General features: G+C 34.5%; 2 protein-coding genes across 10 annotated transcripts in view; one reads left to right on the top strand and one right to left on the bottom strand.

Moving 5' to 3' along the window:
• The window catches only part of LOC106135600 (brain tumor protein), a 342,528-nt gene that overhangs the window by 40,755 nt on the left and 275,886 nt on the right, over positions 1–25,887 (top strand). Inside the window, exon 2 of one of the 9 annotated variants that reach the window (XM_060950272.1) lies at positions 11,378–11,408. The exons of the other annotated variants lie outside the window; for them this stretch is intronic. The gene's annotated coding sequence lies outside the window, so the exon portion shown is untranslated. The remainder of the gene's footprint in view (positions 1–11,377; positions 11,409–25,887) is intronic. 9 annotated transcript variants of the gene reach the window in all.
• On the bottom strand, positions 8,379–9,002 carry LOC132903126 (uncharacterized). The gene has a single exon (XM_060950493.1). It carries the CDS (start codon positions 9,000–9,002, stop codon positions 8,379–8,381), a length of 624 nt encoding a protein of 207 aa, XP_060806476.1.

Below are 25,887 nucleotides of genomic sequence, written 5' to 3'. Positions count from 1 at the left end.
TTAACTCGTGTTTCACATTCAAGTTATTACGAGTAAGTTCGTATTTCTTATTCTTCAGTTCTAGAAAATGCTAACTTAGAGAGTACAAATACTGACTCGCACTAGAAATCGAATTTAATACCTGTGACCTCATAGATTAGAAAGCTACAATCTCAAACGAAAACCTGACCAAACAAAATGTCGAGCTAAAAATATATTCTTTACAAAATCGCCGACATATTGAAATCCCATTTACACGTTTAGAGGAATTCTTCGAGAAAATTCTAGACTCAATATCCAGAAAGGGCGAGGAATCCGGCTATCCTGTGCCCAGGAGGCGGCGAGATGAAATTGGATTGTCAGACGCATGTTCCTGTTTATGTACGGGGACGTACTGAAATCTATCTCTAAGGAATTCTATTAAGTTTACGATTTTGCGAAAGGTACCTCACCCAACATATTGTCATATATCCATACTTGTGTTATAATTAGTACGCAATTGGGTCACGTCTTTACCTTTTAGGAACTAAACCCTAAAAATTTACCTATACAATTATTAGCTAACATTTTTACTGACTATACCTTTCCATTGCTGACTACTCTTTGCCTTCCCCTCCGGAGAAAAGGCTTAATTTTATGTGAATAGTTGTGTCTAAGGAATGCATTAAGTAAATTCCGGAATAAATTTACTAACAGTTCAATCGCTCTTTGTATCGCATACGCAAGCAAATTGGGTGCTACTTCGATATCCAGACAACGCGAGTGATCTCAGATATGGCGTAGTCTAGGAGGCCGAAGTCATTTAATTTCAATAAAAAATTATCAATACACCGACAATATTACCTCAATTCCTCAATCATTGTTATTATCTTCTCAATAACACTTATTCTCTCGTCCACATTTGTATTCTTAGTTTGAATATTGTGAAGTTGACGTTATTGAAGAAGATGCTACAGTTCAGTTTGTTACCGTTTATTCTGCGCTGACGCTTTGGAAGCGGTAGTAAATTAAGTTTTAAGTAATTTATTTGGCGTCAACCAATGTTGTGAAACCAAAAGATATAACAATTTATTAAGTGATGTTGAAATATCCCAAATGAATAAAAATGTTAGTTCTATCTACTTTGTAAAGAATAAAAACGTAATTTTTTATGTATATATTTATGTACATTATATTTGGATGCAACGCTTTTACAAATACAAATACAAAAATACAAAATCGTTTATTTCTTAAAGCACATGACACAAGAAATATGATTGGAGTCTCCTTTTAAGCGTGCAAGCCTGTGCCAGGAGACTCCGCTCTTTCATAAAAGCAAATTAACCTTGTAAAGTACGAGTAAGGTAATTAAATAAATATATAATGTGCATTTGAAAAAGTGTTAGATTCGTATACTAAGGTAAACTATATTTTATATTTATGTTAATATACATTTATCCTTATACTATAGTAAAGCCTCAGTCTGTTCATAACTTTTCGTTTTAAGCCATCCAGTAATCACAAACTTACATTCCTTATACAATTTTCTATATATATTATTTACTCTGTTAATTTTGTTATATAATTGGGCTGATATTACATAGAATTGTCTTCGTGCAAAATATGTTCTAGTTTGTGGTATTTTAGCTACTATGTATCTCCTTCTTCTTGTTTCAACTTTAGGATCATATTCTGTAGTTTTATGCTTATACAGTACACAATGCAAAATATACAACTGTCTAACCGTAAGCAGATTACACTCATTGTATAAGAGTTCAGTTGAATATCGCTTTTTCTTAAAATACATAATTTTGATCAGGAATCTCTGTGCTCTTTCTAATCCTATAAAATGAGTCTTTGCAGCATTTCCCCAAACTGAAATACAATAAATAAGAATGCACTGCACAAGTGATATATAAATATTGTTCAGAAGGTTTTTGGATGAGCACTGTACAGTAATTTGAAAGTGGTACTGCTGGCCACAAAGAAAAAAAAAAGAACAAAAATAGAATATTGGAAAAAATATTTAAAAAGTCAGAAGCGCGTATATATGTATAATGAAGTTCACTTTTTATAATGTTATGGATTAATATCTAATATGTAAACCAAATACTAAAAATATAAGTTCAGCCAGTTATTTCAGAAAGTGCAGTTTTAATTTCTTTCAAAACAAGTTCCAACAAAGATCATCAAATAGTTCTATATTAAACATTGGTCCTCAATCGAGCCACATAATTTTCCAGCTCTTTGGTGTTTCAAGTTTCGTTTGAAATAATTTTACAATATAATTGTCACATACATAACATGAGATAAATGCAGAGTGCAGCATCTTTTGTTTCCATTTACTTACAAATTCGTAAGTGCATATTCTACTCTGAAGTAACAAGAAACCTGGATTGCTTCCCTTTTAGCACTACAACAATTATTTCTATAATACAATATGGCAAAGGGAGATTATTGACAACCTTGAGAGAGGTAAAAGAAATAGTTCTTCGTGAAGAATAGGTACGCGTACATCGGGTGCCTACAATCTGTTCAGTGCAAAAATTAAGAAGAAGATTTGTGTAATAATAATGAGAGCAGTGAAAATCGTGAGTACATTTGTAACACTTAGTTAAAAATAACATTGACGTTCAACAAAAATCCAAATTTTTAAACCCACCGAAATTTAATGTATATAGTGTAATTATTAGATGGATAAATAATTTAGTACAGGTAATATTAAGTGTTATATTATATAAGTTACATTTATATCACTTCGTGACTGTTTATCTTTTTGTAAATATCATGGAAGGATTACTTAATTTACAGGCAAAACTGAAATCAAAAATAACAAAGTCGTTTATTAATTTTAAAAAATATCCACAAGAAAATCTAACCCCAGAGTATGTAGAGGTTGTGTTAAATAATTTAGAGCAGGATTGGAATTTGTATAAAGAAAATGACAACAAATTGTACAGTACTTCAAATCCAGAACAACTAGAATGTACAGACTATGTAAGTAATTGTATATATGATGAGGTCGCGGATATTTATACAACTTGCAAAACACAAATGAAAATAACATTAAGAGCATTATGTATGGTTCATTCTTCGGCAGAGTCTCCCTGTAATTTAAATAAATCAGCTTCTTCTGTTAAGTTACCGAAACTTACCATACCTGTTTTCTCAGGCAATTATACAGAATGGACTACATTTAGAAATCTATTCATGTCACTTATTCATCACAACATATCACTTGATAATGTACAGAAACTGCATTATCTCAAAGGTCACCTCACAGGGGAAGCTGAACAATTGATAAGGCATGTTCCCATCACAAGTTCAAATTATATGTTATGCTGGGATAAATTAGAACGCAGGTACAATAACAAAAAACAGTTGGCTAGCAGTATTCTAAAAAGATTATTCGGGCAAAATAATATATTAAAAGAATCAGGTACCGCATTAAAACAGCTTTTAGATACCACTTGTGATTGTCTGAGTGCTCTAAAAAATTTAGAAATTGATGTGAGTACTTGGGACATTCTCATTGTTCACATTCTTGCTGAGAAACTGGACCCGGAGAGTCGCAAGCAGTGGGAGCTGAGTGCATTTAGTTACGATGCAAATGAATTACCGACCTTCGAAAAGTTTCAGTATTTTATTGAAAATCGGTTTAGAGCTTTGGAATGCGTGGAAGCCAGTATTGAAAGTCGTAAGCCTAATAGATCACATAATTTATATAGTTCAAAGTCAATGTTTACTAAAGTTCAGCTCAGATTGCTGTGCGAGTATTGTTCCCAAACACATAAACTATGTTTTTGTAAAAAGTTTTCCAAACTTAAGTTAGAGCACAAGATAGAATTTGTAAATAAGAACAATATTTGTTATAATTGCTTAGGTGGTAATCACACATTAGTTAATTGTAAGAAATCTAGTACGTGTCAAATATGTAAAAAACGCCATCATTCACTTTTGCATACCGATCAATCGGAAATGTATAGTTCAAGGAACACCATAAAGTCTCAAGTAAATGTAGCAAGTCAATTACAAAATGAGTCAGTGGGTGCCTGTAAAAAAATAAATTCAAAACAAGTAATATTGCCCACTGCTATAGTCCACACCAGATCCGAAACTGGTGAACCCCGAGTGCTGCGTGCCCTTGTAGACCAGGCTTCTGAGTCATGTTTTATAACAGAAGCGGCAGTACAACAACTGTGTCTTAAAAAGATACCTGCAAGTGGATCTGTTTCCGGTTTAGGAAATGATAAAACTATTAATATTAATCATATAGTTAAGTTACCTATTCATTCAAATGTTTGTCGTTTTAATGTTGAAATCGATGCACACATTGTTAAAAGTATAACTTCCAACTTACCAGATAAAGAAATTGATAAAAAATATTTTTATTGGTTTGATCAACATCTTGCTGATCCAGATTTCAATAGGTCTAGTCAAGTGGACATGATTTTAGGGGCAAACATTTACAGTTATATAATAAAAGAAGGTTTATTAAAAAATTGTGAAGGTGATCTGATTGCTCAGGAAACAGTTTTTGGTTGGCTAATTTCTGGTGTTGTAAATAATGTGTAAATAAAGTTAGCAAAAAAATTGAGAGGTTGGGCATGTAGGTATGTTCAAAGAGTAAAAAGTCCATTAGAATTATAAAGATTATCTACGTATTAGATTTAAGACAACAAAAGACCAAAATGAGTGAATAGATTAAAGTATCTTGTTATGTTACACTGCAAAATTGTAAAGACAGTTAAGGTTCATCAATTTAATAATTAAGTTTGTTTATTTATGAAGGACATCTTGCCAATAGATGTCCTTGGGAGGCGGCATGTACAGTAATTTGAAAGTGGTACTGCTGGCCACAAAGAAAAAAAAAAGAACAAAAATAGAATATTGGAAAAAATATTTAAAAAGTCAGAAGCGCGTATATATGTATAATGAAGTTCACTTTTTATAATGTTATGGATTAATATCTAATATGTAAACCAAATACTAAAAATATAAGTTCAGCCAGTTATTTCAGAAAGTGCAGTTTTAATTTCTTTCAAAACAAGTTCCAACAAAGATCATCAAATAGTTCTATATTAAACAAGCACTGTACGTCTAAACCTCTGGGTACCACATAACGTAATGATTTAAATATCCAGGACAACTTTCTCACTCTATTTATTACGTGATCTACATGCGGGTACCATGATAATCTTTGATCAACCAGTACACCCAAGTACTTAACCTTATCTACTCTGTCGATGATAGGACAGCAGCAGTCAGGAAGATCAGTATTTTGGTTACAAGAATGGATTTTTATACGGTAACCTTGATTAGGTTGATTTCGTGAGTCAATACCAAAACAGATGTAATTAGTTTTTGCAGTGTTAAGAGTGAGCAAATTACTTTTGAGCCAGCGTGCTACCTGGGCTAGCCCTGTCTCAATGTGTGTACGTGTACTATCCCATGTAGTGCCACTGAAGACAATGGCAGTATCGTCCGCATATGAAAAGATTTTCGCATTTGGAATATTCATTTCACAGAGATCATTTATATACAAAAGAAACAGGGTGGGACCCAGTACACTCCCTTGAGGAACACCATATGTAACATTTTCTACCTCACTCACACAGTTTTCAATTTTAACCGTTTGCTGTCTGTTACTCAGATAGTCTTTAAACAGAGCGAGTGCCACATCTCTGATACCTATTCGTTCTAACTTCCGTATAAGAATGGGGATAGAAACGGTGTCGAAAGCACTTTTCAGGTCCAGGAATACAGCAGAGCATTTGACGCCTAGATCTAAATTACGTGCAACCAGAGTTGTCAGCTCAATTACTGCATCTTCCGCCGATTTTCCTCGTCGGAAGCCAAATTGTTTTGACGAAAGTATTTGGTATTTGTCAAGAAAATTTATTAATCTAATGTTAATTAATTTTTCCAAAACTTTCGATATAGCTGGTAGAATAGATATTGGCCGATAGTTGCTGACATCGTTTCTATTACCTCTCTTATGTATAGGTGTGATAATGGATTTTTTTAGTGGCAACGGAAATATTCCCTTCAAAAAACAAAGATTTACTAGGTGAGTCAGAATCGGAACAATTACATTTTTACCTAGTTTCAGGAATTTTGTGGATATGTTGTCCCATCCAGGAGCACTGTCCGATTTGAGACCCATCAGTACACCGCTCACTTCATCACAATCCGTTGGCAGTAGCACAAATGTATTAGGTTGTTGTGGAATATTATGTAACATTGTATTAAGTTCAGCTTCAGAACTTGTCTGAATCTGCGTAGCTAATTGTTTACCAACATTTGCAAACACTTTATTTATATAGTTAACAGATTCCTGATTTGAGGGTTTAATATGCAACAATTCAGAGTTTTGACTATTATTTTTGTTAGTATAAGTAATGCTTCTAATATTTTTCCAAAGTTGTTTATTATTATTTAAAGATTTTGATAAAAGTTCTTTTTCATAATTTCGTTTTAATTTTTTAATCAGATTATTACAATAGTTCCTATATCTTTTATAAATGACTTTAGTAACTTCATTCCCAGGATTATTTTTACATTCTTTCTGTAATTTGTTCCGATTTTTTATACAACGCAATATTCCTGGGGTGATCCAGGGTTTTATTATTCTTTTAGATTTAGGTATATTAGTGGTAACAGAATTTTGATCCAAGCAATTTTTTATACATTTAGTTAACTTCTCTATTATTATTGTGGGGTCATCACAGAACAGTAAGTCATTAACATTGCTTTTTTCCAACGCAACTACGGCACTTCCGAAATCAGTTTTGGTTCTAGATTTATTCACCTGTGAACAACGCGGTACTGAGGAGATGGAGAGAAAAACAGTTTTATGGTCTGTTATACTAGTTTCTAAAATAACTATACGTGCGGTATGTTTTACTTTATTTAATTTGAGCATTATATGATCTATGCAATTTTTATCATTCGTTTTAAAAGTATGTCCTGCAAGTATCCCATAGTTAGATAACATATTCTGGTATAGTATTCTGTTTTTGCGTTCATGAGATTCTTCTTTAGTTTTAAACTTAATGTTTATGTTTAAGTCACCCGCGACAACTATATTATTTCTAGAATTTAAAGATATTAGATGGGACTCTAGGGAATTTATGAACGGTTCGGCATTTTGTTGTGATGGAGACCTATATATACCTAAAATGACAGTGCCCAGTACATCGACTTGAATACAGGAAGCATGGGTAAGTATGATTTCCTTCACTTCGTGCCTAAGTGTATTTTTAATATAGAGAACAACACCATCATTTTGGTTTAAGTGACGAGTACTATGATACATGCAATAGCCTATCATTTGAGGTATGTTTTTATTATCATTTAATCTACATTCTGTCAATATAACAACATCTATATCAGTCTTTAAAGTAGCCAAAGTAAGGGTAAAATCGTCAAAGTTGTGATCAATACTTCTTATATTTTGTGTTATTACAGTAAGGTCCCTTTTGTCTACTTTAATAGTTGAATTAAATTCACTAGGGCTACAAATAGTGGAAGTGGCTATCTCCATATTGTCTATGTCATTTAACGTTACCAATCGTTCATCCATTATGATAATAAGTTAGGCTGCACGTCAAAATAAGGCCGATGTGACATATACAGTAAATGCATTTCATTTTAATAATTACTGAATTTTGTGGTTTGTACGATTTTACTATCATTATTTGCATACTTAGATGTTCAATCGGTTTTAAACGTAAATATGTATTTAAGAAATAGTTACATAAGGGCTGTTTAGACAAATGACAGAAGGTGTATACTTTCACCAAATGTGAAAAAATCCGAAAGTTCAAAAAGTGCACAGATCCGTTATAATAAATTAAATATATATTTGAATTGTATATTTTAAGTATATAACTGTTATATATAACTGTTATATATATATGTATATAACTGTTATATATATATGTATATATAGTCCAAAAGCCGTGTTGATGGTATGTAATAAAATGAATTTTTTTTATAAATGAATTATTATTATATGATTGTATCAGCTTATTTTGATATCTAATAAAAGTTTTCCATATAAGTGAGAATAAGAGACTGAAATTATCATAAGTGATATGTATGTTACCCCTAGAGTTAGCAATTAACAACAACAGACTAGGCAAAAGTAAGGCAGTGTACACATAGACATTTTTAATATTAAATAGTAAACATGCATGTATTACAAATGAATAGCAAAATTGCTTTAATTTATTATTGTTATAAATCAAGTATGGATATTTAAGTAGTTGTTGAGTGACTTTGAATTTTGTGAGTGATAATTGTCTTTTCAAATTTGTTAAGAACATTGAGATAAAAAATATTACCTTCATTAAGTTTAACCATAGACGTACATATAGTTCATCGTTATTCATACACACGTTAAGCTGCAAAAATAGTCATTTATCTTGGAATAAGCCTTGGACTTGCTCTTCAGTCCTAATATTTATTATTGGAGAATTTTCATCTTTTCTAACGAATACTTTTCCATAAGCCGTCCAACAAAATTTGTAACTCTTCGACTTAGCGAGGTCACGGGCTAGGAAATGGAGACGTGTTCCTTTTGCTGTGAGGTGTTCTGATACGAATATTGGAGTATCCTCCTGCGTTTTGTAGCCCATGTGTTTGGCACATAATTTATTTTGATGTTTCATGTTAAAAAATTTTACCTTCTTTAGGAATTCCGCTTTTAAAATAGCAGAGTTAGTCTCCACAATAATTGGAGTATTCTTCTTTTCAGGATGATTTCCTCTCACTCGATAAATGTCCTTAATGTCACAATTTCGTAATGAGCAGTCCACAGTCTTGAACAAGTTTGTGACATTTTCTATGAGGTCCTGTTTAGTCTCAGGGTTCATCTTTGGAACATTTTTTATTTCAAAGTTTGTTTTACGACTCGCTATAAGAATATCTTCGAGTTTGCTTTCCAGGATGTTAATATAATCTCTATTTTTCTTAGATTGCACTTCAAGCTCATTTATCTTCGTCTGATATTCCTTATTTTGCTCCACCAGAAAATCCATAGAATTTTGAATTTGTTTATTAAAATCTTTAATTTCTTTTATTTCTTTTTGAAGGGGTTTCATTATATTACATAACTCTTCTCTAACTATAGTCCGTAAATCTGTTGAGGTGCTATCCATGCACTCGTCCGTAATCCGGCGCCGTTTGTTATCTCGTTGCGTAATGTTAATAACATCCTCCAAAGATCCAGAAAACTGGCCCACCTTATCCATGTCCGTTTCCGAAAAACTTACTGACTTATTTAGTGGCGGAGAGCGCATTAAATTAGGCATACTTTAAGTCTGCTATTAGTCAAAGCAAAACAAAATAACGGTAACAAGTAGCTAAGCGTTCTCGTAGCAGTACAAAGGCGCCCCTGTCGTAGACTCGTAGTAGGTATTGGGTCGTAGCTTCAAGCTCATGCGTCAGCCGGAATCATTCGGTATCACTCGGCACTAGTCGTAGCTGCGGTCGTAGCGTATGCACACAACGGAGTGAGAAGAATAATATATTTGACCCTTTCGCGGAGGTGAAGATGCAGTCCCCGCGCTCGCTTCAACTTGCCGTGCCACGAAACTTGCCGTAGAACGTCGCAGGTGCAATAAATATTGCTATTTGTATTTTCGCACTTGTACACGTTGATTTAAACGCGAGTTTAGTATAAATCAAGTTCAATTATTGGGAAATTAACGAGTAACACGTCTGCTCAGCACACGATCTTGGACGAAAGAGCCAAAAGAGCTTTTATCCAAGATGAAAAAAACATTATAAAATTTATACGCCATAACAATGCACAAGTTTCGATCAAATGTTATACGAATCTTCAAAAGTTGAATTATAAAGGTATCTACATAGTAAATTTCATGCAAACGAAAAATTTTAGTAACATGACAGTAAGCTATTGATTTGATAAAATAAAGTTTAAGGTATTTAGGTTATAGGTACCTTTTTCTAGAATGTCCCATAGATTGAACCGCGAGCATAATAGTAAAACATTACGGATAAATTTGGCGAGTCTCTTAGACTATAACTGAGCTTCAACTTAACTGTTCGGAATGCCTTAAGCCCAAACAGTGGATACGAACATCTTAACATATCCGAGGGTACCGCTCTCAGCGCTGGTATTCACAACCTTCCGTTCCTGGACTCTACATATTTGAGGTTTAGCACTGTTCAGCATTCATTCAATCTTAAGACGTTTCCGAGAAATATATGTGTTAATAACACAAGAAGAATATTCAGTTTTTCGTCTATGAGTAATAGAAGAAAAACTGAATATTCTTCTTCAACATTTGCATGAACATAAAATGTGCCGTGTGGTTCCCGGCACCAATATGAAAATAGAACCACTCCATGTCTTTCCCACAGATGACGTAAAAGGCTTTCTTTTTTAGGCGATGGGCTATCAAACAATTCTATCATTAAGCCTAACAGCTGAACGTGGCCTGCCAGTCTTTCAAGACTGCTATGTCAATCCAGCAAGGTATATAAATGGGATTATATGAATGAATGAACCTAAAAATTCTTCGCCCTAAGTTGATTGGCAGAGAATAAACTGCCACATACTATTTTAAGATACTATTAATAATTCTTTAGTCAAAGTCTAGACTAGGGGTCATCACACTCAATTATCCGATAGTTAGAATTATACTCACATAAACCTGATGTCATTTCCTACACTCGGCGATTACGTCACTGTAAAAGGAAATAGCAATAATAAGTTATTTATAACTTTACGAGAACATGATCAGTTTGTTATATTGCACTTAATTTGTTATTTGTTTAAGGGTGTATTGTGATCTTCGTTATGTGTAGTAAGTATTAAGGTACTAACAATTTTCTTTATACTGTAGTAGGCACGTTAAATCATTATTTCTGACCGTAATTTTTATATATTTTGACAACTTTAATATATAGGTTAAATAACCCTGCGAAGGTTACGAAGAGCGTCACTTCGTGTAAAAACTTGGCTTATCTAATCTAAGATTATGGTTCAAAGGCAAGCCAAAGTACCCCAGGTTCATCTCCAGAGAGGTAAGGATGCAAGGTGGAATAAGACATTTTATATCATCCGTAAAAATTTTCTAACTCTCTCACACTATTTTCTTGTGATTCGAAGAGAATGTATATATATTCTGTGTGCATTTCATTATGTTTAAACATTTATTTATCTTGCTCTGCGCCAACGCCAATCTCCTGTTTGGTTTCCTTCCACTCAAAGGTTGACTGGAAGAGATTGCATTAGCGATAAGACCGCCTTCGTACCATCTTCATCTGTTTTGTGCTGTTTTGTATGTTTTACTCTTATGGTGCAATAAATTTTGTAATTATTACTTGCAATAATGAATAAACATTAATTTGTTCATTCATATAAATAGAACTTATTTGTTCACAGGTACCTTCATACATTCCAGCTTGTTATTTTGGTAAGTCACACGCCATAAAAGGCATTGGCATATTATGACCATCAAAAATTCTAAATCGTGACTGCTTATCCTTCGACCCGGTCAATGCCGCCGCAATATAACGAACATAGTGATGTAACAATCTGTTTTAGGATATAAATTGTTATGTAATGTTACATAGTAGGCATTTTAAGAACAATAGAAGCTTTATACATCGACGTAATAATAATATATATAAAATCACGCGTAAACAGAGTCAAAAGTCTTGCAATGACAAAAAGGCCACGCTCAGCTGAATTGCTCAAAAATTTAATTGAAATAAAAATAGTGACAGTGAAAGTAGAATCCCAAATTTATTAGGCTTTTACAACATCCATGGAAAAAGATCCTATTAAATTAAATTAAAATTAAAATTTAATTAATTAAAAACCAACAGATGGCCCAGGGGTTCGCTCCCGTGGCAATTTCCAAAAAAATAAGCAATTTATGACCTGAAATAGTTAAAAAATAAAAAGTTATTCTTAATTTTACAGAAAATTTTATTACAATGAAAAGGACCAAAAATAAAAGATTGAAAAATCTTAATATTCTTAAAATTGCACAAATGCTCGTCTTTAGGGGTAGACCGTCACAGGGCTCAAAAACTTCGGTAAACTGGATAAAATTGAGATTTAAAGATAGCCAGGTTGCTATCCCATCGCCTCAAAGAAGATTCCAAGCATTAACCCTTTTCTTTGATTGTTGGAAAAACATTTCGTTAAAACTACTACATAATATTACAATATTCCATAATGGGTAAAGTTTCGTTGCACAAAATCTAATTACCTCCTTGAAGCAAATTGGTAACAGCCAGTAATGTTTTGCGATATTAACGAACTAGAAATAATGTGTTTCAGTTGTAAACTTCGTGCAATGAAAACAAAGGGAAACAAATTTCTTGGTTGAACTAATAACGGGCTAGCTAAAGGTAAGAGTGACTTCACATTGGAATTTTCTTTTAATTGTTATTTGATGAATGATAGCAGATTGACTAAGCAGATATACAAGGAGAGTGTGGAGGGAAAGGTCGGGGTGGGAAGACCTAGACGAACATATCTTGATCAAATTAAGGACGCCCTGGTAAAGGGTCAGGTCAAGAGTACCCGAAACCGCTGAGCTTGCATGAAGAGAGTTATGAATGTGGATGAAGCGAAAGAAGTGTGCAAAGATCGTGGCAAGTGGAAAGAGGTAGACTCAGCCTACCTCTCCGGGAAAGAGGGTGATTTTATGTATGTATGTATGTTATTATTTGACACAGTTAAAAAAAGAAGATGTAATGACAGCAATAATTATCTTGGCGATTAAGGGATGGGCTTATAAACTTGAGATTCTTCTTTCAGGATTTTTTAAACAACATTCACACTTCCTTACAACTTTCGCGTAGTTAAGGATTATTTTCAATTCCATCATAGCTTAACTATACAGCAGACCGTAGCCTCCAAATCTTTTCAAGACTATTGGTCTACCTACACGGAAAAAGGCGTATGTGTATACTCAATTGGACTTGGTCAATGCAAAGGATAATCCAGTAACAATGCTTGAACATAAATCAAATGCAAGATGGCGTCTGGGTCCCTGGGTCCCAGAGTTTAGTCCTAACCAAACGTGTGTTCCGAAGTTAGTTCTGTGTAATTACATAACATTTACTAATGAAATCGTGAAATCCAGAACTATTTTGTCATTCAGCAAAACATGCCGATGTTGCACAAACAAACAAACTAAACTGTACAAGATACAAAGCAAAACGTTGACTAACTAATGCGAATTCAAATTTATAGCGTACAGTTGTCATTACACCGAATATTAATTTAAAGCTACTTAGGTATCTGTCTTTACTAATATAAACCACACGGGTCATGCACAATGCGCGGCCGGATCGAGCCGTGTGGTTCTTAGCGCTAATAGAAAAAGAATAGGACCACCCCATCTCTTTCCCATGGATGTCGTAAAAGGCGACTAAGGGATAAGGCTTATAAACTTGTGATTATCCTTTTAGGCGATGCACTAGCAATCTGTGACTATTTGAATATCGATTATATCATTCTATCCAAACAGGTGAACGTGGTCTACCAGTCTTTTCGAGACTGTTGGCTCTGTCTATCCTGTGTAGGTTAAAGATGTCATTGTATGTATGTATTTATGTCATACACCAATGACTTACTAGTATATGTTAAAGAACACTGTCAAAATTTGAGGTCATGAGTCATGAATTTTAACATGTAAATAGTGGTTTAGGGATGTACTTACTAAAATAGGACTTCCCGAAATTCCCGCGGGAACGAAAATTAACGGCATTTCTCGGTTTACGCAAGCAAAGAGGCGGGAATAAGAGGTTAAAGTAATTCGATACATTCATTTGTTGTGATTCTAAGCAGATTTTCTTTTACGACATCCACGGAAAAGTAATGGTGTAGTCCTATTCTCTTTTTCTATTGGTGCCGAGAGCCACAAGGCACATTTAATTCACACTGAATAATAAACATAAATCACAGAACTAACGATTCGAATACGTAATGAACAAAAAGTGAAGCTGAATTAGGTCGGAGCTTTCGATGGCTACCTAAAGCTAACAGTAGAACTTCCTAGCCGGAGCTTTAGTTACGTAATCATTCGAAAACCATAGGAATAATTACAGCACGCTTCAAACGGGTTATGCAACCAACCGGGTAAGGGCGGGGTTGCACTGGGAGCGATTTGCAATTATGTCACGAGCTACATATATTTACGTGTATATCCCTTGCGGGTTAGACAGAGCGAACAGTCTTGAAAAGACCGATTGGCCCCGTTCAGCTGTTTGGCTTAATGGTAGAATTGAGGTTCAAATAGTGATAGGTTGCTAGCCCATCGTCTATTAAAAGGATCCCAAGTTTATAAGTCTATCCCTTAGTCGCCTTTTATGACATCCATGGGAAAGAGATTGAGTGGTCCATTGGTGCCGTAAACCACACGGCACTACACGGTAATAGCATTATATAAAATTATTAAACCAAATCGCTTATGAAATCAAGTGAGAATGTGTGGCGTAATTATGTGGCGCCATCTTTGGTCACAATATCGAACGAATAAAAGGTTCATAAATAACATTTTCTTTTGGGTGCTAATCAATAATTATTAACCGTACATACATACATATGTTCACGTCTATATCCACGAATGGCCACGTTCAGCTATTTAGCTTAATGATAGAATTGAGATTCAAATAGTGACAGGTTGCTAGCCCATCGCCTAAAAAAAGAATCCCAAGTTTGTAAGCCTATCCCTTAGTCGCCTTTTACGACATCCATGCGAAAGAGATAGAGTGGTCCTATTCTTTTTTGTATTGGTGCCGGGAACCACACGGCGGCACAATTATTAACCGATTTAAAAAAAAAGGACTTTTTATCAAAATTTCGATTCCTTCTTATCTTACAAGCGCACTGGGTTCGATTTTCAATTGGGTTGCATTGTACTTACCCCACACTTCCGAACATTAACATTATTTAAATGTAAAATAATGTAGAAAATGCCTTCGATGGCTTATTTTCTGAATATGAAATATTAATTTTAGGACTGTATAAATTTACCAGTTGCGAAGTGCCTGTAATCCTTCAACTCGGGGTAAGCCCATCCGAAGAGCCTCATTCGTTAATCAGCCAATGAGTCACAACTACATTATCAGGTCGTATCGACTCTTAATTTTCTGTGCATGCCCTACCAATTGGGCTGTCGACAAGTTTAAATAGGATTCCTAAATTTAGGACTCATAAAATATGAAGTCTCATCGGATATTTCTCTAATCCCGTAGATTTAGAGGTCGTTAAACTCGTAATATTTTTGTGATACCTTTTGAATTTACCACCTTATGCAGAGTTTTACAGGATAAGTGTGCTTTATTGTAATACATTAAGATCACTTTTTAGATAGTATAGATATATCTGTAAAATTAAGTATAAAGGTAAGTACATTTTTTTTGGAAAGCTTGTTACTTAGTTCATTGAAGGCCCATAAAGTCTACGTACTACGTGAAACAATAAGTTTGAGAAATTCTGGCTAGACCTAAGCTTTACTGTCAATAAAAGGTTATTGGGACGTAAAAGTAGAGGTTTGAAATGAATCACAAATTTTAATAACCTTTCATCACGTAACATTGGTTATAAATCTGGCAATAATTTGTCTAATATCCAAGTTATTTGTAATGGCATACAACGTTAAGGCTGTCTATGTTGCATTGTCAGATGGCTGTTAGTATTTTGTAGTCTTGACGCTAGGATAAAGATAATTAAGGTTGCCTTTGACACGTCATATAATTTGAAATAAATAAAATAATATTTTTAAACATTATAAAAAATGTTAAGATGGTTTACGGACATATGGAGAGGATGGATAAAAACAGAATTAATTAACAATTAATAAAAAACAGAATATATTTCTTTGCATTAAGAGTTTTATGAATGTGGATGAAGTGAAAGAACTTGCAGAGATTGTGGCAATTAAAAGATGAAGTCTCTGCCTACCTCTCCGGGTGTTAGGCGTGATTTTATGTGTGTATGTAATTTTAACTGTACATCTTCCATGCAGATCAGCTCCCGTAACATGGCACGCGCGACGCCATTTTATCGCGCGAAAAACTGCCGTTTTAATAAAAGCTAAACTGCGATCGGTTTTCGCGCGATAAAATAGGAAGACTTTTTTTCCTAAAGCTTATAAACTTGCGATTCTTCTTTCAGGTGATGGGCTAGCAACCTGTCACAGTTTGAATCTTCATAATTAAGCCATCCATCCGAACAAGGTCTTCAAGTTTTTTAGATTTTATTGACCATGTGTTACTCAAAAAGTATAAATTATAAATGTATCTATGAAATAATCTTATCAACATAATGCTGAGTTTTATGCTTTATGAAATCTCTACAATTGTAAGTACGGATAGTTTGGTATGTTCTCAACAGATATTATGTATGTTAGAACAATATTCAGAAGCTCTAAGAAAACGGTCTATTCTCTTTGCTTTGTACTAACGCCTTCCTTTGTATGAATACAGTTATTCATTTTCTAGGAAAAGTCCTTTGGTATCGAATGCTCTTTTGTATTTCACTACCGTCATATAAGATATGTTATTTTATAGTATAGCTCTCTGTGAAACCTTAGCTATGTGGTTTCCAGTGGCAGAGTAGAAATATTAGCAGTATGTGATTGTAAAAATTTAGAAAGTTTTAATATAAAAGTATTATGCTTTAACTATTATGCTATCTTATGTAAAAAATAAACTTTTAAGGTGCTACATACTATATTTTGTGCTTTATATAATGCTTAAAAACTTGGATTTCGCTTTTAAGGCTGGCAATTTTCACTAACTCTGAATTACAATGCCGTCACTAAGCCATCTGAGCCCTTCGATTTTTGTGATTATTGGGCCTGTCTCCCCCGTATGAGATACAGACGTTATAAGTTTATGAGTGAAGAAATAGATTTCTTATGCTGAACTTTTTATACGTTTGTTAATCTTTCACGCAATATCTACTAGACTTCAGAATTAAGTACACCAGTAGAATAAAACCTGGAATAACAAAGGGTACTGTTCATCCCGAAAACCCACGGGAGCGAAGTCCCGGTGCACAGTTAGTATTAAAAAATATAATAGAAAGACTCTTTCGACATAGTTAACTGATGAAATTCAATGACAATCAGTCGGCAAAGTGCGAGTAAGTCCCTAGTAGCGTATACGACATAATAGATAACTCGGCTCCGATAAAACTTAGCTAAATGAGTAGTAAATTACAATGTGCGGAAGTCCAGAAAATCGTGACCAAGGGTCAGGCGGGGTCACGCCGCGCTCGCTTAGGGGTCCGTGGTGTAATGACACGTGGAAATGTATGTAATCTTACAATAGATAAGTATTTTGTTTAGAAGGAAAACACAGTGTTTTGGTTTGGTAAAATTTTAAAGTGGTAATAGATTTGTATTGAGGCAGATAATTATTATTTCTGTTGTTTTCTGTGTTGAATATAAATAAATTGCTAAAATACATAAAAATTAATAGATACGGCGGGCTTATCCCAAGAAAAGATAATACTTATAGGCTAACAAAAGTAAAAAAAGCAGATGTTAAACAAGAATATCACAATAAAATTAGATATAAATACTAAGAACTACATACTAAGAACAAATTTGATAAATTATACGTTCATATAAATATATTTTTAGTGCCCTAAGTCTCTCCTAGGGATAAGTAGGTAGGTAGATAGGTCCGCCGTTGTACGTAATGTTTTCGTCAAAGTAATTGTATTTACAAACAAAGAAACAAAAGTTGGAAAAATAAAAAAGAAACGGAATCGAATTAAATACAATATTATTTCTAAAAATAGTCACACACATACATACGTACAACCTTTTTAAAGTAATTCTAAAATGGCACTTAGTTCCCTATTGCGAGCGCTTCGTGGAATCACTTGGCACCGCAAACGACGCCTCAAAGGTACTCAAATATTATTTCCCTCATCCACCTTTACGATATGGCAGACTACGAGCTAAGTCGTGACTTTGTATGAATGTCCTAAGTACTATGTAGGTGCCTATTATAGCAATATATACCTACTAGGAGTATAGTCCATTTCAAAACGTGTTAAGATTAAGACCTTTTATATATTTAAGCAAAGTTTATAACTTCGTATATTGTATGTATGTTATACTGTCGTATAGTTCCAGGCATCCATTTTCTTTCTCATGGATGCCGTAAAAAGTGATTAAGTGGATCTTACAGACATGGCATTGGGATTTTATTAAAGGTTTCTTAGACCATCGCCAAATGATAATCTTCAATTATATTTTCATACAATAGAAGTCTCAAACTTATTTTGAGGCTCTGTCTGTGTACTTTGTCCCATAAATATTTATTTATCTTTAAAAGAAGTTACATCTACAATCAAGGTTAAAAATAACCTATTCTGCAAAATGATGATCACAAAAGGTCTTAGTAAAGTATTGTAGGCACAAAGAACACTTATCGACGGGAAGCTAATGATATGCAAACTGTTGAGTCGCGCGTTTGTAAGCCGCCTTATTCTTGGAAATAGCTTCCCCCACAGAGCAAGGAAGAGAGCGGGGAGGCGGACTGTTGCGCTCTGTGCCCGGTACTTACCTGATCTCAGGTGTTTTACATGCTGTAAGTAAAGGGAATGTTTTCATTCTCCCGTTTAGCGCACGATCTTTGAATTAGGAAGGTATTTTGAGGAAGCGGAGACGTGAAAAAATTGTCCAATCACGTCACGTACGCACGGAATTAAGAGCTGTGATTGAAGTTCGTTTTAGTGTTCAATGGGAACACGCTAGGTAGTGAAATTTTACTTTTTACGTGTCAGCAGGTACGATTCAATCTTGTATTATTTTTGCCAAAGTTGTACTTTGAAAAAGACCTTTTATATAAAAAAAGAAGGCAGTGCGAAATTTCATAAAGTTGTAATTTATTTTTCTTTTGTTTTTACCGCGCGTTAAACTAATAAGCCATACAGCTGAACGTGGCCTTTCAGTCACCTCAAGACTGGTCGACACTGTCTGCCCCGTTAGGGATAAAGACGTGATTAATTGTTTGTATGTCTTCCCTCAAATTTACTATTCTCTCTTCTGACATGTAAAATAAAGCTGGCTTCCAGAATATTCCCAGCTGGCCTATTAGTGCCAGTGTTAGAGAGTACTTGAAACTCTCCTTATAATGAGGCGGCCGCTTCACCTTACATGCATCTGTTTGTATGTATCTTAGTTTCTTGTCAATCTTTCTCATTGTTGCATTCGCTTTTGTTAATCCACTTGTACAAGTGGTTAATACGTACATGTATCATGTATTTGTGCCTAACGCGGTAGACAGAGCCTTAAAAAGTCTTAACTGTTACGCTTAGCTGGATGGCTGAATTATGGAATTCTTCTTTCTTCTTTTTTGCCGATGAAGAAGTGCCCACCCCCACGTAAAAAGTGGGAAAAGGTAACGACAAAGATATTCCCGGCAATTTTGAATAGGACCACTCCATATCTTTTTCACGGATGGGATTTCCTCGTAAAAGGCGACTAAGGAAATGGATAATAAACTTGGGATTCTTCTTGTAGGCGATAGGCTAGCAACCTGTCACTATTTGAATTTCAATTCCATCATTAAGTCATACATCTGGCCTTTCAGCTTTTCAAGACGGTTGGCTCTACCTACGGTAAGGGATATAGACGAAATAATACGTACCTATCGCAAAACAATTTTTGAATTTAAATTACATATGTCAAAATTATATTTATTTGCACCAGCGTGAACCTACCTAAAATATATTATAAAGAAAGAAAAAACTTAATATTTATTATTTTGACTAATATTGACCCATTAGTTAACTCAAACATTTCCTATGAATATTCTGCTTATATTTTTTTGCAATTCCTATAATATAAAGATAGATGAATAAACAGTAGGCACGATACCCTTGCATTATTATCGTGGTATGCAAGTAAAACAACAAAAGTGCAAGCCTACCTCAACTCGAAGCAGATAGGGCAAGGGCATCGGACTCGGAGCACCACTGCACTGTGTCATAGATTAAGTAAATATAAAGTTTTTATAAGAACACAGTTAAAACGACTAAGTTAAAAGTGGCTAGCTTTTTGTGAACAATAAAAAATATGCTTTGAGGCTTGGAGTCTGATTTCCGATATTATTTCTTTTCGCTTTGTCAGCTCTTCAGCGTCTTCACTTTTGACTCTATGGGCACGCATTATCATCTTTGATGATGGAGTCAGGATTTTTTCGACCTGGTCTTTCTATCAGCGCCTAGAAAAAGATGCATGACCAGACTTATGATCCCTAGATTGCAAAATATTTTAGTAAACCATATTTTGATATAGACTTAAATGGATACCTACATATTTAGCTAATATTCCCCCATTTTCCTACGAACATCATACTATTCTACATTCTGAGAGTAAACTTCCTTTCTGGCACTAGCTGATCTATTCACAAGTCCTATTCATACACAGCAAACCCCACTTCCAGTTTTTTAAAAATTGTTGGCTATAGGGATAAAGTAGTGATTTTATATATACGTACGTTATATTGGCTGTAATTTCCTCTCAGAGACAAAAGCGAGTTACCACAAAACCGCAAGACACGTAATGTTTATTCTATGACAATCTTGACCCTAGAACGTGACCAGGCAGCGAGCGTTGCCACCGAACTCAATTGGACGAGCCACGTAGCTAGTTATTTGTGTTCCGCTTCTGCTTAAATCGTGGGAGTATAGTATTGTGTTGTAACTAGTTCTATGCGAAACCTTATTGCTTTAAGTATTAGTTTTATAACTGAGTATGTACGAGTACACGCGTGAAGTCTTAGCTTTAAATTTGTTATTTTAGGGAAAATAAATTCTAAGGTTGTTCCTCCATCACTTTTGCATGGCGATCAACGTATACTTGTGTATGAGGACTTTCCTCATCCTAAAATAGACTATTTGGTGACAAATAGATAAGTCGGTCCCCAATGTGAAATGTACCAATGACTATATTCGATATTATATACATTAGTTTAAATAATAATCGATCCTCTTACGGTTAGAGTAAACATCGTAAAGAACCATGAAGGATTAAGATTTCTGAATATTGATCATAGACATGCTCTAGGTACGGCGTACTCGTAATACGTACAATGACTGCGGTTCCTATGTTTTCGATCAAACGTAACAAAACCGTTGATTCCTGCGGGATATGAACCAGCAAGTAAAATTACACGGACTGAATTACACCTGTACATAAACCTATTACTTATCTTTACCATTGCGCCAATGAGAATAACCTGCGAACTTTACGAAATCCTTATAACACAAATTTGTGTTATCACCCACATGGGACCATGAATGACCTTGACCTCTCGTGACCCCGAGCTGTCAATTGGAGTCAAACAAAGGCGATAACGACGTCGTGACTGCGATCTATATCTCAGGGGTAATAAACTCGGCTTTGTACAATATTGTTATTTTCCGAACTGGTATTGAGTTTAATGACTGGAGAAGACATTGCAAAATAACTAAATTGGTTCCATAAGATTTTTATTACATAAAAGTTATTTGTTTCGTTTTCTCTGTTTCGTGTGTATTGGTAAACGTAGTTTCGTGACTAGTGGATCTGTCTTTCTTCTGATTGATGTGCTGTGTATATTTTTTTATATGAAATTAATTGAATAAATTCATTTCTCATAAATTTCGTTACAATAACAATAAAAAAACGTTATAATAAGTATAAGTTCATTATGTAAAATTTATTGAAACCATATAAACAGACAATATGCAGGTGGACCTTAATGGTTACACATCCAATTTGCCTGAATGTGCAGGTTCCTTCACGATATTTTCCTTCACCGTAAGACCATCGGTTAGTTTTCAAACTAATGTACATTACTTCCAAAATTACTATTTGTAAGATGGCCGATGTGAGATTTTAACCAGTGCCTTTAAGCCAACACGCATTTTAACCGGGTAACTTACTGATTGACAATCGATTAACATCGTTTCCAAATCCGATTCCAAGCCAAATCTAATCACAGTGAATTTCTAGGAATTGAATTTGTACAATAAAGTCACAATCGAGGATATATTCAAACGTTTAATTGCTTTAGAATCGAATGGGAATCAATCATCGATATCGCGAAACGAATCTCGAATCGATTGGTAAACATTCGGTTTTATTAGTCGGTTTGTTTGTGCGACGGAAGTTTAAAATACCGGTTTATGAGATACTTTACGTATTGCAAGGAAAATACAAACATAACATTTTATTTGGAAAAATGTTTAATGTTCATTATGTTTGAAAAGTTATAACTTATCCAAAAACCTGGGCCAATTAAAAATAGTTTGTTTCCCATCATAGCCTGATCAGGTATCGAACCTGTAATTAAGAGGCAAGAGCACCACCACATAGATTAAGCTGTCTCTTTTTGTTCAGAATCAGTATATTTTTACCATTTTAAAAAGAGAGGTGTTATAAAGTTTGACGTGTCTGTCTGTGTCATCATAGCTCACAAACTGATGAAGCGGTTTAAATTTCTCTCTCTCTCTCTCTTACGAGTATCTTTGTGTGTATTTTTTCCGCTTTGACCGGTCTGCAGCGTCATCAATTTTCCGATGACTCGCATGTTATCAATCGTGACCAAGGTTTCCAAAAGTATTTGTTTACTTCTATTTTACGCGCCTCTATCGTAAAAAATGTCTTGTTACAACACGAGAAACTCGTCTAAATACATATATTACATTGACCATTCACATTCTCATCCAATCATTCACCCATTCAAACGTCTCGGCGATAAATGAGAGGCATTTTCAGATTGAATACCATTTTCGGAAGTTCTCTACGAGTATACTTCAAATATATCATAGATTTATTTGTTAGTGTCGCATAGATAACTTATTGTACCTACGTAAATTACCGAGTCGCCAAATGTGTTTAAATGTTTTTTTATTCAAAATAAATGTTTCATTCAGAAAAATAGGCCTTCGCAGGCACATTTGTCAAAGACTACAAACTACCTAAGCATTTAAACCCGCTGAGGCTAGCGTCCTGAACGGAACGCTCTTCAAAATAGAAACTCTCTTCAATATTTAAGTTGATTTAAAAAAAATCTCATTCACGTCATATCAACTCAAAAATGGAATGTTATTTTATGAAAAACAAGGTTATGCCCGAAAACTAAAGAAATCACATCACTCATCCTAGTCGCCTATTAAGACATCCATGGAAAAGATATAGAGCGGTTTTATTCTGGTGTGCCGGAAATCACAAGGCATTCGCGTTATAGATTTATCAAAAATCACATCTTGCAAGCAAGTAAAGTATAAGACAAGCCATATTATGAACTAGGTTAATAAATTAATCAAAATAATGTTTATTTTCTGACATTTTGTTATCTAACTCTCTCTTTCTACAAATTATTCTGCTGTTATGAGGCAGAGAGAAACATATAGGTTTGTGGAAACATATATACCATAGAAAAAGCGATCTTCGCAGTTCCTTTAAATGTATATCCTCTTTATTTTCAGCGCAAATGGAGGCAGTTGTAAGATTAATGGCCAGATTTCATGGAGAGTTAACTCGAATAATTTCTGGCAATTTTTTCTGTAACAAAGTATTTTTACGAGAGAGCAACACTTTTTATCGATATAAAAACAGTAGTAAGTATCGATTGAGCAGTCATAACGCTAGTACTAATAGCATAGTACAAATAACAAACAAGAAAAAATTGAGAAGTCGTTAATAACTAATCTGTTTTTTATACTCTCTCACAAAGTACAAAGAAAAAACAAAAAAAAAATATGAAAAATTTTTGAAATTCGATTTGAAAATTGAAATAAAGAAAATGGACGGCATTCACATTGCATTATTTTAGCGAATAACATCATTACATTCCCTTACCGTTTGAGAGCGGCGTAATAAAAAAAGTTTCAGAAAAGAAAATTGTGTTTCGTCGGAATTTCTGTCAGAAGCGTTCTTCATAATACAACTATTACGAAGTTATGAGGGGAATCACATTGCCTTTTTATATTTTGTTTTGTTACGTGAATTTTGCGAATCGTATGCTTACGTGTATAAAATTGAGAAAGTATGCCATAAAAATAATCTGGCTTCAGTTGACTTCTTTCTTATTCTTACTTATCGACCTCGTGTTGATGAATTAAAAGTAATATTTTATAGGCTCTGTTTCATATTTTCACTTGGTGAAGCTGAGGACCTGTAAAATAACTTGGGAGTCCTCTTGAAGGCAACCTGTCACCATTAGAATCTCAATTCCATCTGTAAGCCATACAGATTGAGATTCTAGCTGACATAGCTGAACGTAGTCTTTCAGTTTTTGCAAGACTGTTGGCTCTGTCTACCCGTTGTGACCGTATATATGTATGTATGTTATCCATATACAATTTCATTTCAAACAAAGCTATTGACTTTCAAAGTCGCCCAGTCGGCAGTAATCACGCTTTGATCACTCGTCTGCGGCACAAAGTTCTTCTGTAGAAGTAGCGAGTCCCAGGTATAAGGGCAATAAGTTTCGGAATCTTCTTGGCTTCTTGCCTAGCCACCTCTGTATCTGAATCTTAGTCCACAATTCAGGTACCTCTGTACGTTACCCATCTACAATTTCATTTATTCGAGTCCAAACAAAGCTATTGACTTTCGGAGTCGCCCAGTCGGCAGTAATCACGCTTTGATCACTCGTCTGCGGCACAAAGTTCTTCTGTAGTAGTAGGGAGTCCCAGGTATAAGGGCAATAAGTTTCGGAATCTTCTTGGCTTCTTGCCTAGCCACCTCTGTATCTGAATCTTAGTCCACAATTCAGGTACCTCTGTACGTAACCTATCTACAATTTCATTTATTCGAGTCGGAACAAAGCTATTGACTTTCGGAGTCGCCCAGTCGGCAGTAATCACGCTTTGATCACTCGTCTGCGGCAAAAAGTTCTTCTGTAGAAGCAGCGAGTCCCAGGTATAAGGGTAATAAGTTTCGGAATCTTCTTGGCTTCTTGCCTAGCCACCTCTGTATCTGAATCTTAGTCCACAATTCAGGTAACTCTGTACGTTACCCATCTACAATTTCATTTATTCGAGTCGGAACAAAGCTATTGACTTTCGGAGTCGCCCAGTCGGCAGTAATCATGCTTTGATCACTCGTCTGCGGCAAAACGTTCTGTGGTTCATTTGTAGCTGTTTAATAAAACGACTTGAATTATTTGAACTAAATCGGAGTTTTAGCGGCTTTGTTTGTTTCGGAAGCTATTCAATGGTCTGTATTCGGATATGAATATTTATGGATTTGGAGTAATTTTTTTTTGTAGCTGAACGTGGCTTTGGAGTTTTGTGACTGTGGACTCTGTCTAACCAATCAAGAATAAAGTGGTGATATTTGTGTGGGGAGTTAATTTTTAAGGGCAGTTATATGTTTTTAAATGAGTCATGATGATAATTGTTTTCTTCTGTAAAGATTTTAGTGTGTGTGTGTTTCTCTTGCTTTCTAATAAAATTGGATTTTTTCAGTCAAAACTGTATTTATTCTATTCTTTTGACAAATTAATGTCTCAGCAATTTTACGCTGTTCATGTTAAATTAACTATGAAAAATTTTAATGGTCGTCGCTGGTCGAATAATGGTGAATAAGAAGGCATTTGCTTAAAAAGAATACTGAGGTTCGAATATTAATGTTACTATGAAAAACATAAATCCAATGTATAATAAAAGAATAAGTTACCAAAATAGCCTTAACATTTAACAAATACCATTCATATGAAAAAGCACCTTTTTCAATGGATTGAATGAATGAGCGTTTTCGAACGCTCCCGATGCGATTGTCGCGAACAAAACACAATATTCGGAACGCAGCTGCTCAATGGAGTTCTATGTTCCAAAATTAAATATTTAAACTGAATGAATACTTTGTATTAATTTGTTTGGGTGCAGTGTATGATAATATTTTTAAAACGGAA

This window comes from Amyelois transitella, chromosome 21 (assembly GCF_032362555.1).
Source record: "Amyelois transitella isolate CPQ chromosome 21, ilAmyTran1.1, whole genome shotgun sequence".
Lineage (NCBI taxonomy): Eukaryota > Metazoa > Arthropoda > Insecta > Lepidoptera > Pyralidae > Amyelois > Amyelois transitella.
Note: the sequence above shows the minus strand (reverse complement) of the source record. Positions and strands in the feature narration are given on the sequence as shown.

Coding starts and splice junctions, on each gene's coding strand:
- LOC132903126 (XM_060950493.1), bottom strand. CDS start 9,002: ATGGATTTTCTGGTGGAGCAAAATAAGGAATATCAGACGAAGATAAAT.